Below are 12,500 nucleotides of genomic sequence, written 5' to 3' on the forward strand. Positions count from 1 at the left end.
TTTCAATGTCAAACTCTCATTAATGTAAGTCTATGAGTGCTTGACTTTATTCTATTTCTCATAATTCCTACAATACAGTGTTTAATTTTTATTTACAGTAAATCAGCAAAAAGGCAGTAGTCTACAACATACTATCCTGGTATTCAATTAAATGCATCATATTATGTTTCTTTATCATTGCAGTAATGAGAATTTGGAGGTATTTTTTAAAACGGTGAAATTGTTTATAGGCAAAGAAATCTTGGTCCTAATATGATAATAGGCTTCATTTTTAACACTATTTGGATGTGTTCTTGTGCAACCAGATTAATACAAAGTTCCTCTTTTTTTGGTGAATATTATAAAAACATGTCCAGGTCATATTTCATATTTCCAGGTCAAAACCATTAAGATGTTTTGCACTGTGATATTATTTTAATGACAGTTAAACACGTCTTCATAAATGTTTTACTTTTGATATTTTTGATTTCTCATTACTATGATAAAAATAGGCTTCATACTCTTAATGCAAAATATGTTTTTTTTTTTACTACTACATATAAGTTCAGGGTGAAATATGACCTGGACATGTTCTTGACGGGTTTGGTGAGATTCATATTGTTATGATTGTTTAACGAGGAGGTCTGTATTAGAGCTCAAAATGATTGATAAGGTTTCTAGAGTTTGATGGTTTGATTGGTAAGGCCTGTTCACACCAATAATGATAACTAAAAAGATTTAAGATAAAATAATTATTATAATGATATTAGCGTCAACACCAGCGGACGATTTCGTTATGTTTATTCTAATCGCGCGCTGCAGTTTTTTCGTCTGCATCTTTAAATGTTCGCGCCCTTTAAAGCAGGATGGATTCTGATTGGCTGTCAGCGTCTTTAACGTTCATCATCTGGTGAAAAAAAGAAGAGATTCAAATTTCAAACCATATCGTTTCTCTTTGTCGTTATTGTTATGTGGTGTGAATTCTGCTATTCTTTTATATTTAGGTAACTTCTTGTAGTTCCTTTGTGTGAACAGGCCTTTAACACGGTTTTATTTCTGTCCTCCGGTGCCAAATCATCCCGTGCCATAATTATCACCTCAGTTCCTCATGATTCACGTCATACAGACACTCGCAGTGAGTATTTGATGAGTGAGTGAGTGTGTGTGTGTGTGTGTGTGTGTGTGTGTGTGTGTGTGATGACTGATCGCACATGCCTTTAAATGTGACAATCTCTGGACCAACATTTCTGTTTGAAGAACATTAGCTTTTGTGTTTCTACTGAACTTCTGCTTGGCCTTGAACAGAGCCGCGTCTCTTGAGCTTCTCGTGTGTTTAGTAACGTTACCTCATGTGGTTTAAGGAATGGCTTTATGACAAGTGATGTTGTTCTCTTAAAAGTTTACATTGAAGGATTTTCTCTCCTTGTGCCTGTAAAGATCTAATGACCAATGACACGCTTTCCGAGTCTGTAATAGGTCCTGAACTCCTCTTAGCTAGTTTGACGCATTACAAGTATATTTGGCAAAATAAAGCAGAAAATAACACAAAGAACTGAACTGAAACTGTAAAGCAGGTCAAAAAATCAACTTCAGATTTCTTTGAGAGCGTTTATTTTTTGTTATGCGTGTAACATGTTACTAAAGAATAAAGAGGAAAAATGCACTTGGTTTTTATGTTGTTGTTTTTTTTAGGTTGTGTGTGTGAATGAAATCTGGCCAAATTTTGTAACTTGCATCATTAACTTTCATCGTGGCTGTAGCAAGGAGAAAGTCAACATTCAAACTAAAGACGCCTTGGTTTCAAAGTTTTTGATCCATTAATGTTTTTCAACGCTAGACGCTACAGGTGAACAGGGTAAAATGTATAACTAATACTTAAATAATGATTAGCTGAATTGCAAACTTTTTTTTGTACTAAAAGTTACTATAATAGTGTTTAACTCTTTCCCCGCCATTGACAATGTTTCAGAAATCCATGTTTCCACTGTTATACAGAAGGGGGCGCTATTACACATCAGAAAGAGTACAGAATCGCTGGATCAAGACACAGGTGAAAAGGTGTCACTTTTTTCTGCTTCAAGTACGGAGCCTCTCTAAAGGGACCTTTGCAAAAAAATATATATACTGACTTTCACGTGCTCACGAGAAACGTATTGCGATAGTATGCAATAGTGTCTCTTGAGCGCGCGAGATACTTTCACGTGCTTCCTAGAAACGCCAGTAGGACAATATTTTTATTTTTGCAAAGGTCCCTTTAGGGACTCCACTCTAAGGCCGTGTGTCCACCAAAGCGTTTTTAGCCGGCTGAAAACGCTGGACGCTCTGCTGAATATGCCTAGCTCTGGGCGCTTGAGAACGTTTTGGCAGTGCTGCGTTTTGTCAGTTGAGACGATTCGTTGCTATGATACAGAATATCCGCAGCACAGTTTACTTGTAACTGAATTCGCAGATAATTTTGTTTCATACTGAATTTATTTTTCATCCATTTTGTTCGGTTAGCTCTGCTGGTTGACGCCGTTGTACAGAAAGGATGTTGTGACAGTTGGTCGTGTGGTCCGCCCCTCCTCCACTGTGATTGGACGGCTGTGTAAAAAGTGACAGTGATGAGCGCAGCGTTTTACCCAAAGTTGAAAATTTTTCAACTCTCGGCGACCAGTAAAAAACGGCGGGCGCTCAGCGCTTGAGCGTTAAATACACACTCAGCGCCTCGTTACGCTCATGGCGTTTAAAAAACGCGGCGCTCCAATTGAAAACAATTGGAATTTTACGCCAGCTACGTGAAAAAAAGCTTTGGTGGACACACGGCCTTAAGCACGTTGTAGTCTTTGGGGGAAAAAAAGCTTTTTGTTAAATTTTGCTTTTTTTTTAAGACACTTGCCAACATTCAAGTGTTGATAAAAAAAAAAAAGCATGAAGCTAGAATTAAACTTTTTTTTTTATTTTTAAATAGCAGAGGCTCTGCTCTTTCTTTTGTTAGATTGCAAGTTCAGATATTCATACAAAAAATACTTTGGGAGCTGTTAAATTTTTGTGAAAATGAAAAAAAAAATCAGTTGGTGGTGGCTGTAATTTAAAAAAAAAAAAGTTTTAAAGTTAAAGTGTTAAATATGCAAATGAGGCCTTAGCTAATTAATACGCATTAATTTGCATACATTTACAGGACAGAAATCTGAATATTGAATAAAGCCAGGTTCTTATTTCATTAGAAGAATGAGGTTTACGTTACACCGGTTTCAACTAAAAACTGAAAACTTTTTATGCATTTTGGCCATTCATTTACACGACAACAGCGTTTTGGGGAGGACTAAAAACGCAAACTTTGGAAAACTGGTTTCAAAGTGCACGTTTTTAAAAACGACACTGTTATCATCTTTGTGCGAACTAAAAAAAAAAGAATTACTGAAAATTGTGAGGTCATGTGCATTACGTGGCTAATCTATCTGCTTACTTTTCCATTACAAAGTGACATCGCTATTTACTGGCCTGCCAGCAGGAAACAGCGTTTCTAGACGTTTTTTCGGATTCGTGTGAACGACCTCATTTCGATAATGTTGTGGTTTGTATGTGAAAAACACAAAGGAGTCTATAAAGGGTTTAAAGTTTTTAAAGGGGACATATCATGAAAATCTGACTTTTTCCCGTGTTTAAGTGCTTAAAGTCCCCTTTGCATCTACCAATCCTGACACCGTGAAAAGTAAAAACCCAGTAACTTTGTTTTGGCAAGCCTTTCTCTGCAAGCATGTAAAAAGTGAAGCCGATCTGATTTTTTCTCTTCAAGCATGTGAAAAATGCAGCCGACGACGCAAGCAACAACACTGAAAACAGTTCTAACGCAATGGCAAAAGTTGGAGCAAAGTATTGATGGACTCGATCGACTCCATCTGTGTTTTGATCATCGCTCTGAAATTGAATCTGATCCAACGAAATCTTTAACAAAAACACGATTTTCTCAGCTTTTTGTTCATAATGTTGCTTTTCTATGAAACTAACCACATTCAAGTGTTAATAAATAAAAAAATATATGAAGCTAGAATAAAAGCAGTCTCTGTTCATTCTTTGGCATCGCATGTTCAGATATTATTCGTACAACATTAAAATGATCTAAAAAGCTGGTGGGGAAAGTTAAAAAGGTGTTTATTTTATTGTTTTATAATGCTAGTCTATTAGCGATCTAAACAAAGGAAAAAAGGAAAAGGGCAACAATCATGATTTAGCATATTTTATTACCATTTTGTACAACAAATAAAACACTGGAGCATAACTCTGCTGCTGTGTTTTAAGTGGCACTAAACTGAGAGACAGACACAGATGATCCCTTTCAACATGTAATATTATCTTTAACACTTAAACACGATTCCCTTAACCGGTTAATAACCGTCAGCACAGTTTCACACATTCACCCGCTCTGATCTCTGAATGCATGCAAGTTCACTTAAAGTCCCTAAATAAATCTAAACATGGTGTCATGAATAACTACACACTTCATTATGAATATTAATTTCTCCCTTGTTTATGCCAATATTATATATGCATGATGTAAACAAGCTGATAGAAAAAAATAACAATAGAAACAACAGAACGGATAGTTTGATAGAGAACATTAACCACTGAACATGTAGAATAGACCGATAGCTTACTGTAAATGAACAAACCGGGGACGTCTGTTACTGTAAAGCAGATTTTCCTGCAAGTTCTCTGTAGATATGATTATATTCCTGAGTGTCAGTCCACAGGAAAGAGCTTTTCCACAACTTTATTGTCGTTCAGTTCATATGGAGTTTCTCTGGATCTGAAGTGTTGATGTTTTTGGGCGTCTGGTCTCAGCGGAAACAGTTTGTCTGACAGCAGATCCAGATTGATGTGGTTTTGGCAGTTTTTATAGATATAGTTCCAGGTTTGTGAGGTCAGACCTGTGAGATCTGCTTGTCTGTGGGTTTGGACTCGGCCTGTTGCTCTTCCTCATCTTCATCTTCATCGAAGTTCAGTTTCAGGTTTTCTAGAGTTTGTCTCGACTCTTTCCTCCTGCGGGACACACACGAAAAACAATATTAGGAGAACATTAACCTAGCATAAATGTTTGATATTAAGGACTTTTAGTTTCTAGCAAGGTTTCTCCTTCATGCGAAATACAGTCTCAAAAAATTATATTTTTATTAGATTTAACAAAGATGCATCAAATATACATATTTATTTATTATTTAATAAATGTAATTGTGATTAACACGTTATTATGGTGCATTTATTAATACAACTAATATTAATAAAACATATACATATTTATTAATAAATCTAATTTTAGATCAATATAAAATATGGAGTATTAATATAAAATATATGGCACCTATTAAATAATATATATTTATGTATGACTATATATTTTAAATATTTGTTTCAGTATAGACACTATATTAATAAGTTAATTTACAAACAAATAAATAAATATGCATTTACTATTTAATAAATTGATATGCATTAAAGGGATAGTCGACCTAAAATTGTGTCGTCATTTACTTGATGGGCTTCATTGAGTGTGTGTGGTGTGGTGTGTGTTAACTTCATGTGTGAGGGAATGTATTAGTCTGCGAGAATGTGTTTTTATTGCGGGAGTCGGGAAAAAGGTGAAAGGTGAGAAAGGGGGAAATAAAAGGATATTACTTTCTGTGGAACTACGCTGTGTCTCTGGCTGTTTTTAATGGTGTGTGTGTGTGCGTACTTGTTGGTCAGCTGTTGGTCCAGCAGTTGTCTCTGCAGTCGGCTGTTGAGTTCTCTCTCCTCCATCAGTTCTCTCTGTGTGTGTCGGTGTTGAACGTCCCGTCGACTCGCCTCTTCCTCGGCCTCGTTCAGCTGCCTCTTCAACACACGGATCCGCTGAGTCATCTACAAACACACACACACAGCCTTCAGACCAGAGGACCAAAACACTCCTTTTCCACACATGATCCTCCTCCAGGAGTCTGATCACTTGTTCAATCACTAACGAGAACTACGAGGATAAAACTTGCATCGGCACAAATACACAAAATATATATGGAGAAATAAATGTAAGTATTAAAGAGACCATTTATTAAAGAAATATTAAATAATTGTATGTAAGTGTGTGTGATGTGTTGTTCAGTGTTTTGTCTCCCTCTGCTGTGTGTGTGTGTGTGTGTGTGATGTGGTGTTCAGTGTTTTGTCTCCCTCTGCTGTCTGTGATTCTGTCTGTGTGTGTGTGTGTGAGAGATGTGCTGTTGTTCAGTGTTGTGTCTCCCTCTGCTGTCTGTCTGTGTGTGTGTGTGTGTGTGAGAGATGTGCTGTTGTTCAGTGTTGTGTCTCCCTCTGCTGTCTGTCTGTGTGTGTGTGTGTGTGTGTGTGTGTGAGATGTGCTGTTGTTCAGTGTTGTGTCTCCCTCTGCTGTCTGTCTGTGTGTGTGTGTGTGTGTGTGTGTGAGATGTGCTGTTGTTCAGTGTTGTGTCTCCCTCTGCTGTCTGTCTGTGTGTGTGTGTGTGTGTGTGTGAGATGTGCTGTTGTTCAGTGTTGTGTCTCCCTCTGCTGTCTGTCTGTGTGTGTGTGTGTGTGTGTGTGAGATGTGCTGTTGTTCAGTGTTGTGTCTCCCTCTGCTGTCTGTCTGTGTGTGTGTGTGTGTGTGAGATGTGCTGTTGTTCAGTGTTGTGTCTCCCTCTGCTGTCTGTCTGTGTGTGTGTGTGTGTGTGAGATGTGCTGTTGTTCAGTGTTGTGTCTCCCTCTGCTGTCTGTCTGTGTGTGTGTGTGTGTGTGTGTGTGTGTGAGAGATGTGCTGTTGTTCAGTGTTGTGTCTCCCTCTGCTGTCTGTCTGTGTGTGTGTGTGTGTGTGTGTGAGATGTGCTGTTGTTCAGTGTTGTGTCTCCCTCTGCTGTCTGTCTGTGTGTGTGTGTGAGATGTGCTGTTGTTCAGTGTTGTGTATCCCTCTGCTGTCTGTCTGTGTGTGTGTGTGTGTGAGAGATGTGCTGTTGTTCAGTGTTGTGTCTCCCTCTGCTGTCTGTCTGTGTGTGTGTGTGTGTGTGTGAGATGTGCTGTTGTTCAGTGTTGTGTCTCCCTCTACTGTCTGTCAGTGTGTGTGTGAGAGATGTGCTGTTGTTCAGTGTTGTGTCTCCCTCTACTGTCTGTGTGTGTGTGTGTGTGTGTGTGTCTGTGTGTGTGTGAGAGATGTGCTGTTGTTCAGTGTTGTGTCTCCCTCTACTGTCTGTGTGTGTGTGTGTGTGTTTGTGTGTGTGTGTGAGAGATGTGCTGTTGTTCAGTGTTGTGTCTCCCTCTATTGTCTGTCAGTGTGTGTGTGTGTGTGTGTTTGTGTGTGTGTGTGAGAGATGTGCTGTTGTTCAGTGTTGTGTCTCCCTCTGCTGTCTGTCAGTGTGTGTGTGTGTGTGTGTGTGTGTGTGTGTGTGTGTGTGTGTGTGTGTGTGTGAGATGTGCTGTTGTTCAGTGTTGTGTCTCCCTCTGCTGTCTGTCAGTGTGTGTGTGTGTGTGTGTGAGAGAGAGATGTGCTGTTGTTCAGTGTTGTGTCTCCCTCTGCTGTCTGTCAGTGTGTGTGTGTGTGTGTGTGTGTGTGTGTGTGTGTGTGTGTGTGTGAGAGATGTGCTGTTGTTCAGTGTTGTGTCTCCCTCTGCTGTCTGTCAGTGTGTGTGTGTGTGTGTGTGTGTGTGTGTGAGAGATGTGCTGTTGTTCAGTGTTGTGTCTCCCTCTGCTGTCTGTCAGTGTGTGTGTGTGTGTGTGTGTCTGTGTGTGTGTGAGAGATGTGCTGTTGTTCAGTGTTGTGTCTCCCTCTACTGTCTGTGTGTGTGTGTGTGTGTGTGTTTGTGTGTGTGTGTGAGAGATGTGCTGTTGTTCAGTGTTGTGTCTCCCTCTACTGTCTGTCAGTGTGTGTGTGTGTGTGTGTTTGTGTGTGTGTGTGAGAGATGTGCTGTTGTTCAGTGTTGTGTCTCCCTCTGCTGTCTGTCAGTGTGTGTGTGTGTGTGTGTGAGATGTGCTGTTGTTCAGTGTTGTGTCTCCCTCTGCTGTCTGTCAGTGTGTGTGTGTGTGTGTGTGTCTGTGTGTGTGTGAGAGATGTGCTGTTGTTCAGTGTTGTGTCTCCCTCTACTGTCTGTGTGTGTGTGTGTGTGTTTGTGTGTGTGTGTGAGAGATGTGCTGTTGTTCAGTGTTGTGTCTCCCTCTACTGTCTGTCAGTGTGTGTGTGTGTGTGTGTTTGTGTGTGTGTGTGAGAGATGTGCTGTTGTTCAGTGTTGTGTCTCCCTCTGCTGTCTGTCAGTGTGTGTGTGTGTGTGTGTGTGTGTGTGTGTGTGTGTGTGTGTGTGTGTGTGTGTGTGTGTGTGTGTGTGTGTGTGAGATGTGCTGTTGTTCAGTGTTGTGTCTCCCTCTGCTGTCTGTCAGTGTGTGTGTGTGTGTGTGTGTGTGTGAGAGAGAGATGTGCTGTTGTTCAGTGTTGTGTCTCCCTCTGCTGTCTGTCAGTGTGTGTGTGTGTGTGTGTGTGTGTGTGTGTGTGTGTGTGTGTGTGTGTGTGTGTGTGAGAGATGTGCTGTTGTTCAGTGTTGTGTCTCCCTCTGCTGTCTGTCAGTGTGTGTGTGTGTGTGTGTGTGTGTGAGAGATGTGCTGTTGTTCAGTGTTGTGTCTCCCTCTGCTGTCTGTCTGTCAGTGTGTGTGTGTGTGTGTGTGTGTGTGTGTGTGTGTGTGTGTGTGTGTGTGAGAGATGTGCTGTTGTTCAGTGTTGTGTCTCCCTCTGCTGTCTGTCTGTCAGTGTGTGTGTGTGTGTGTGTGTGTGAGAGATGTGCTGTTGTTCAGTGTTGTGTCTCCCTCTGCTGTCTGTCAGTGTGTGTGTGTGTGTGTGTGTGTGTGTGTGTGTGTGTGAGAGATGTGCTGTTGTTCAGTGTTGTGTCTCCCTCTACTGTCTGTCAGTGTGTGTGTGTGTGTGTGTGTGTGTGTGTGTGTGTGTGTGTGTGTGTGTGTGTGTGTGTGTGTGTCGTACCAGCTCCCTCTGCTCTGTGGAGATCCTGTTCTCCTCCTCCATCTGCTCCGTCAGCTCGTGGATCTTCCTCTCCAGTTTGCTGATGGTGTTGCTCATCACCACTTTATTCCTGAGGAGCAGAAAGAGTCTTTAGAGGATCATTCTGACACAATGTGGTTCTATGGAGAACTCTAGGGTTCTGGACTCAATCTTAAACAACCCATCATGCCAAAAAGGTATAAGGAGAAATATCTTAAATGATTGGATGATACAAATAGTATGTTTATGAGCGGTTTAACTCATAACATTTAATTAAAAAAAGAAAAGAAAAAAGAATTAAACTAAAATAAATCTGTAAAATGATCCATGATGGAACCGCTAGAAGGTTCCATGTATGAAGTGCCTGATGGACACTTCAAGATTTTCTTCAAATTTCCAAATTATTAGGAAACTTCAGAGCCCATATATGCACATGGTGGCGGAAAAAAAAAATTATATATATAAAAGGGAGAAAAATTATATTTCAATGCCTTCTCTTGCACAACTATTGCATTGCCGAGAGGAACTCGTGATCACATTAAAGGGGTCATGAACTGAGAATAAAAAATTTCCTTGATTTTCTGACAGTTAAGAGGTCGTTATAGTATAAAAATATCCTGTAAATTTCAAAACTTCCTTGATATTCCAAAAATTACTTTTATTGGGATCAAGGCCAGAAAACGACAGGATCTGAAAAGTGTGGAATTATGACGTCACCGGGCAGCGAAAGATCGTCTTTGCAGAAGAATACCAACGCTAAAGTCTACATCACTGCGTATTTGGCTCCGCCCACTGGAACGTTAATGAATAGTGAAATGAGATCGAGTAAAGATCGACACAGGATCAATACCATTACCTACCAAATTTCCTAATGCTAAGTTCAACTGTGAAAGTCTCAGCAGTGCATTATTTATTTGTATTCAGTACATTTCTCTGTGGATTATTTGTTAAATCAGTCGCAATTTCAGCGCAGGCTTTGCAAACGGACTTTTACGATATGGATCTGCCAGCAACATTACAAACATGTAAGTAACCATATTTATTCTAATGCCTCAAAATCGTTCAATACTGTTGCATCAGTAAATAAAGCCAGTGACAAAACGATCAACTTCACATTGTGTCTCTTAGTAACATGAAAACAATCTGTTATTTAAACTGTGACGCTGTTACACTGCACAACGAAGCTCTTACTGTATTTACATCATGTTTGCATTGCTATTTGGTGAAAGCATTCGTGAGAGTGCAGAAATTGCGTTGCAATGATGAGATCACTTCATTCACGCGATCAACAGACTCTTTCATCTGCTCAATGCTCATCACTGCAACCTTTCATGTGATGGAACAGATCTAAATATAATGCTATAATGGTTACTTTTCACGATTCGTTAATCTCGACAGCTGTAATAGTAAAAACATAATAAAAGTATTTGAGAGGGTTCCACATTTTCCCACTTATTTCATATGCAATATGCCAATCACAGCAGTGGGCGTTTACACTGACACACCCCTTCAAACCGAACGTGCAAATCAGAGGCTAAAAATAGACATTTATTGCTAAATTGTGAAAATTTTTGATGTAAAAATCATATTATCATTATAAGTGCACCTCAGGAATCAATGAAATGATAAAAAAAATCAAGTTCATGACCACTTTAAACTTAAATGAATCTCCCATGAACATGGTCTAACAATGAGTGTGTGTGTGTGTGTGTGTGTGTGTGTGTGTGTCTGTGTGTGTGTCTGACCTCTCCTCCGCACGCAGTGTGTTCTCCAGCTCTTTGGCTTTGATCTCGGCTCTAGTGACAGAATCGACCTCGACTCTGTTATTCTGAAGTTCCTCCATCTCACTGCGCGCATCTCGCAGCTGCAAACATCAGCAGCGTCAGCATCATCATCATCTTTCATTATTAAAGATGTTTCTATGATTACAGACACACACCTGTCTCTCCAGGATGGCCTTCTCACACTCCAGCTGCTCGGTGAGATCTTTCTCCTGGATGAGCTTCATCTGCAGTTGCTCAGACTGTGAGAGACACACACGTTTACACACCATTCTGTTCATCTGCTTTCCTGACTAAAAACTGCTTGCACTGCAAAAGCTGATGTTCTTCCTCAGAACTTCTGTCTTGTTTTCCAGCATTTCAAAGTTGCTCACCGAGTGAAATTGCTCTTTGTTCATTTTTGACGGAAAAAAAATATATACGTTTTTGGTTACTTTTCATCTTCATCGGAATGGTACAAAACTTGGTAAAGGTTTTGGCACTTGCTGTGTGAACACACACCAAAAAAAAAATATATATATATATATATATATGGACATGATTCGAACAGGTTACATGGTCCTGTAAAAAATAGTCCCACTTTTGCTCCTCGCTGCAGCCCAAACAAAATCTCACTGAAAGCTCATTATGAACTCAAATTTTGAACGCAACTTGTTTAGATTTATGGATTTCATTTTTATCACTGTTTTAGAAAATATTTATTTCATATAAAAATTGAAAATAGTATTTTTGCACATTTTTCATAATAAACGTAAAATTCTGTAACTTAAAAAATAAAGTTCACTTTTTAAAACCTTTTTTACTTCAGGAATAATCTGCCAAGTGTCGTGTTTAAAAAGAGATCAAACTTCAGCCTGTGCTCTAAAACATTCAAGATTTACGACAGTTTATGTAATTTTCAGGTATGCTCAAAAAGTGAATAAATAGATTATAAATACTGCGTAAATATAATTTAGCACCATAAAATCCCCTAAAAATTTAAAATATTAAATAAAAAACATTATTGAACTAAAATATAGTACATTAATTTCACTGAAATAAAAAAAAAATATATATTTTTTAATAATCAGTCATTTTGGAGCGACACGCAAAGAGCAGCAAAGGGTAAAGGGACTTTAATGCAACTTGCTGTCAGGATGTTTAGATATTTGTACTGGAAAAGAAGAAGAGTTGTTTCATCAGTTTTGGTCGGTCACCTGATCCAGAGCTCTCTTGTGTTTAGACACCCATCGTTGCTCGTTCTCATGAAGCTCCTCCAGATCGGCTTCCAGATCAATGATCTTCTCCTGAAACACACAGTCTTGTCAGCAGTGTGAACAGATACCAGAACACATAATGCATGAATACATCTCATGTAATCAGTGTTTCAACCGCAGAAAGACGTCAATATGACAGCTTGTAAACAATACGTCACATTTACCCTTAGAAAAAACATATTCAGAGACCATAAATTTGATAGTTAGCGAGAAAAAATAACTAGTCAAGTCACCATAATTTATACAGCGCTTTTAACAATATGGACTGTTTCAAAGCAGCTTTACAGAGATAATAGGAAATTACAGTAACAGAGATTGTCTGGGCTTTACAGCAGCTCTAGAATAAAATTATTGTCCAGATAAAGTTAGTTATCATTAGTCATTAACTTACGGGCCGCTAACACGACACCGCTCTAACAGAAAACCGGCAACAGTGTTCGGTGCTCGAGAACGCAGACCCTGAAATAGGATCCAAGATGCAAGCCTCGAAAA

The 12,500-nt window shown here is 39.3% G+C and overlaps 2 protein-coding genes across 12 annotated transcripts in view; one reads left to right on the forward strand and one right to left on the reverse strand.

The window, feature by feature from the left end:
- rab27b (RAB27B, member RAS oncogene family) overlaps positions 1 to 1,642 on the forward strand; it is a 59,517-nt gene extending 57,875 nt beyond the window's left edge. For both annotated transcript variants that reach the window (XM_077233507.1, XM_077233509.1), the window contains one exon: positions 1 to 1,642. This exon is cut by the window's left edge and continues 2,376 nt beyond it. The gene's annotated coding sequence lies outside the window, so the exon portion shown is untranslated.
- Positions 1,643 to 4,182: 2,540 nt separating this feature from the next.
- The window catches only part of LOC143741132 (uncharacterized), a 45,876-nt gene continuing 37,558 nt past the window's right edge, over positions 4,183 to 12,500 (reverse strand). For all 10 annotated transcript variants that reach the window (XM_077233503.1, XM_077233505.1, XM_077233500.1 and 7 more), the window contains 6 exons: positions 11,949 to 12,038; positions 10,911 to 10,994; positions 10,717 to 10,835; positions 8,954 to 9,062; positions 5,693 to 5,856; positions 4,183 to 5,001 (listed from right to left, as the gene is read on the reverse strand). In XM_077233503.1, coding sequence (XP_077089618.1) covers positions 4,884 to 5,001; positions 5,693 to 5,856; positions 8,954 to 9,062; positions 10,717 to 10,835; positions 10,911 to 10,994; positions 11,949 to 12,038 — 684 coding nt within the window. In that variant the 3' untranslated portion in view covers positions 4,183 to 4,883. The remainder of the gene's footprint in view (positions 5,002 to 5,692; positions 5,857 to 8,953; positions 9,063 to 10,716; positions 10,836 to 10,910; positions 10,995 to 11,948; positions 12,039 to 12,500) is intronic.

Source organism: Siphateles boraxobius, unplaced genomic scaffold (assembly GCF_051911475.1).
Source record: "Siphateles boraxobius isolate OS27281-9 unplaced genomic scaffold, OSU_SipBor_1 18, whole genome shotgun sequence".
In the NCBI taxonomy this organism is placed as follows: Eukaryota; Metazoa; Chordata; class Actinopteri; order Cypriniformes; family Leuciscidae; genus Siphateles; species Siphateles boraxobius.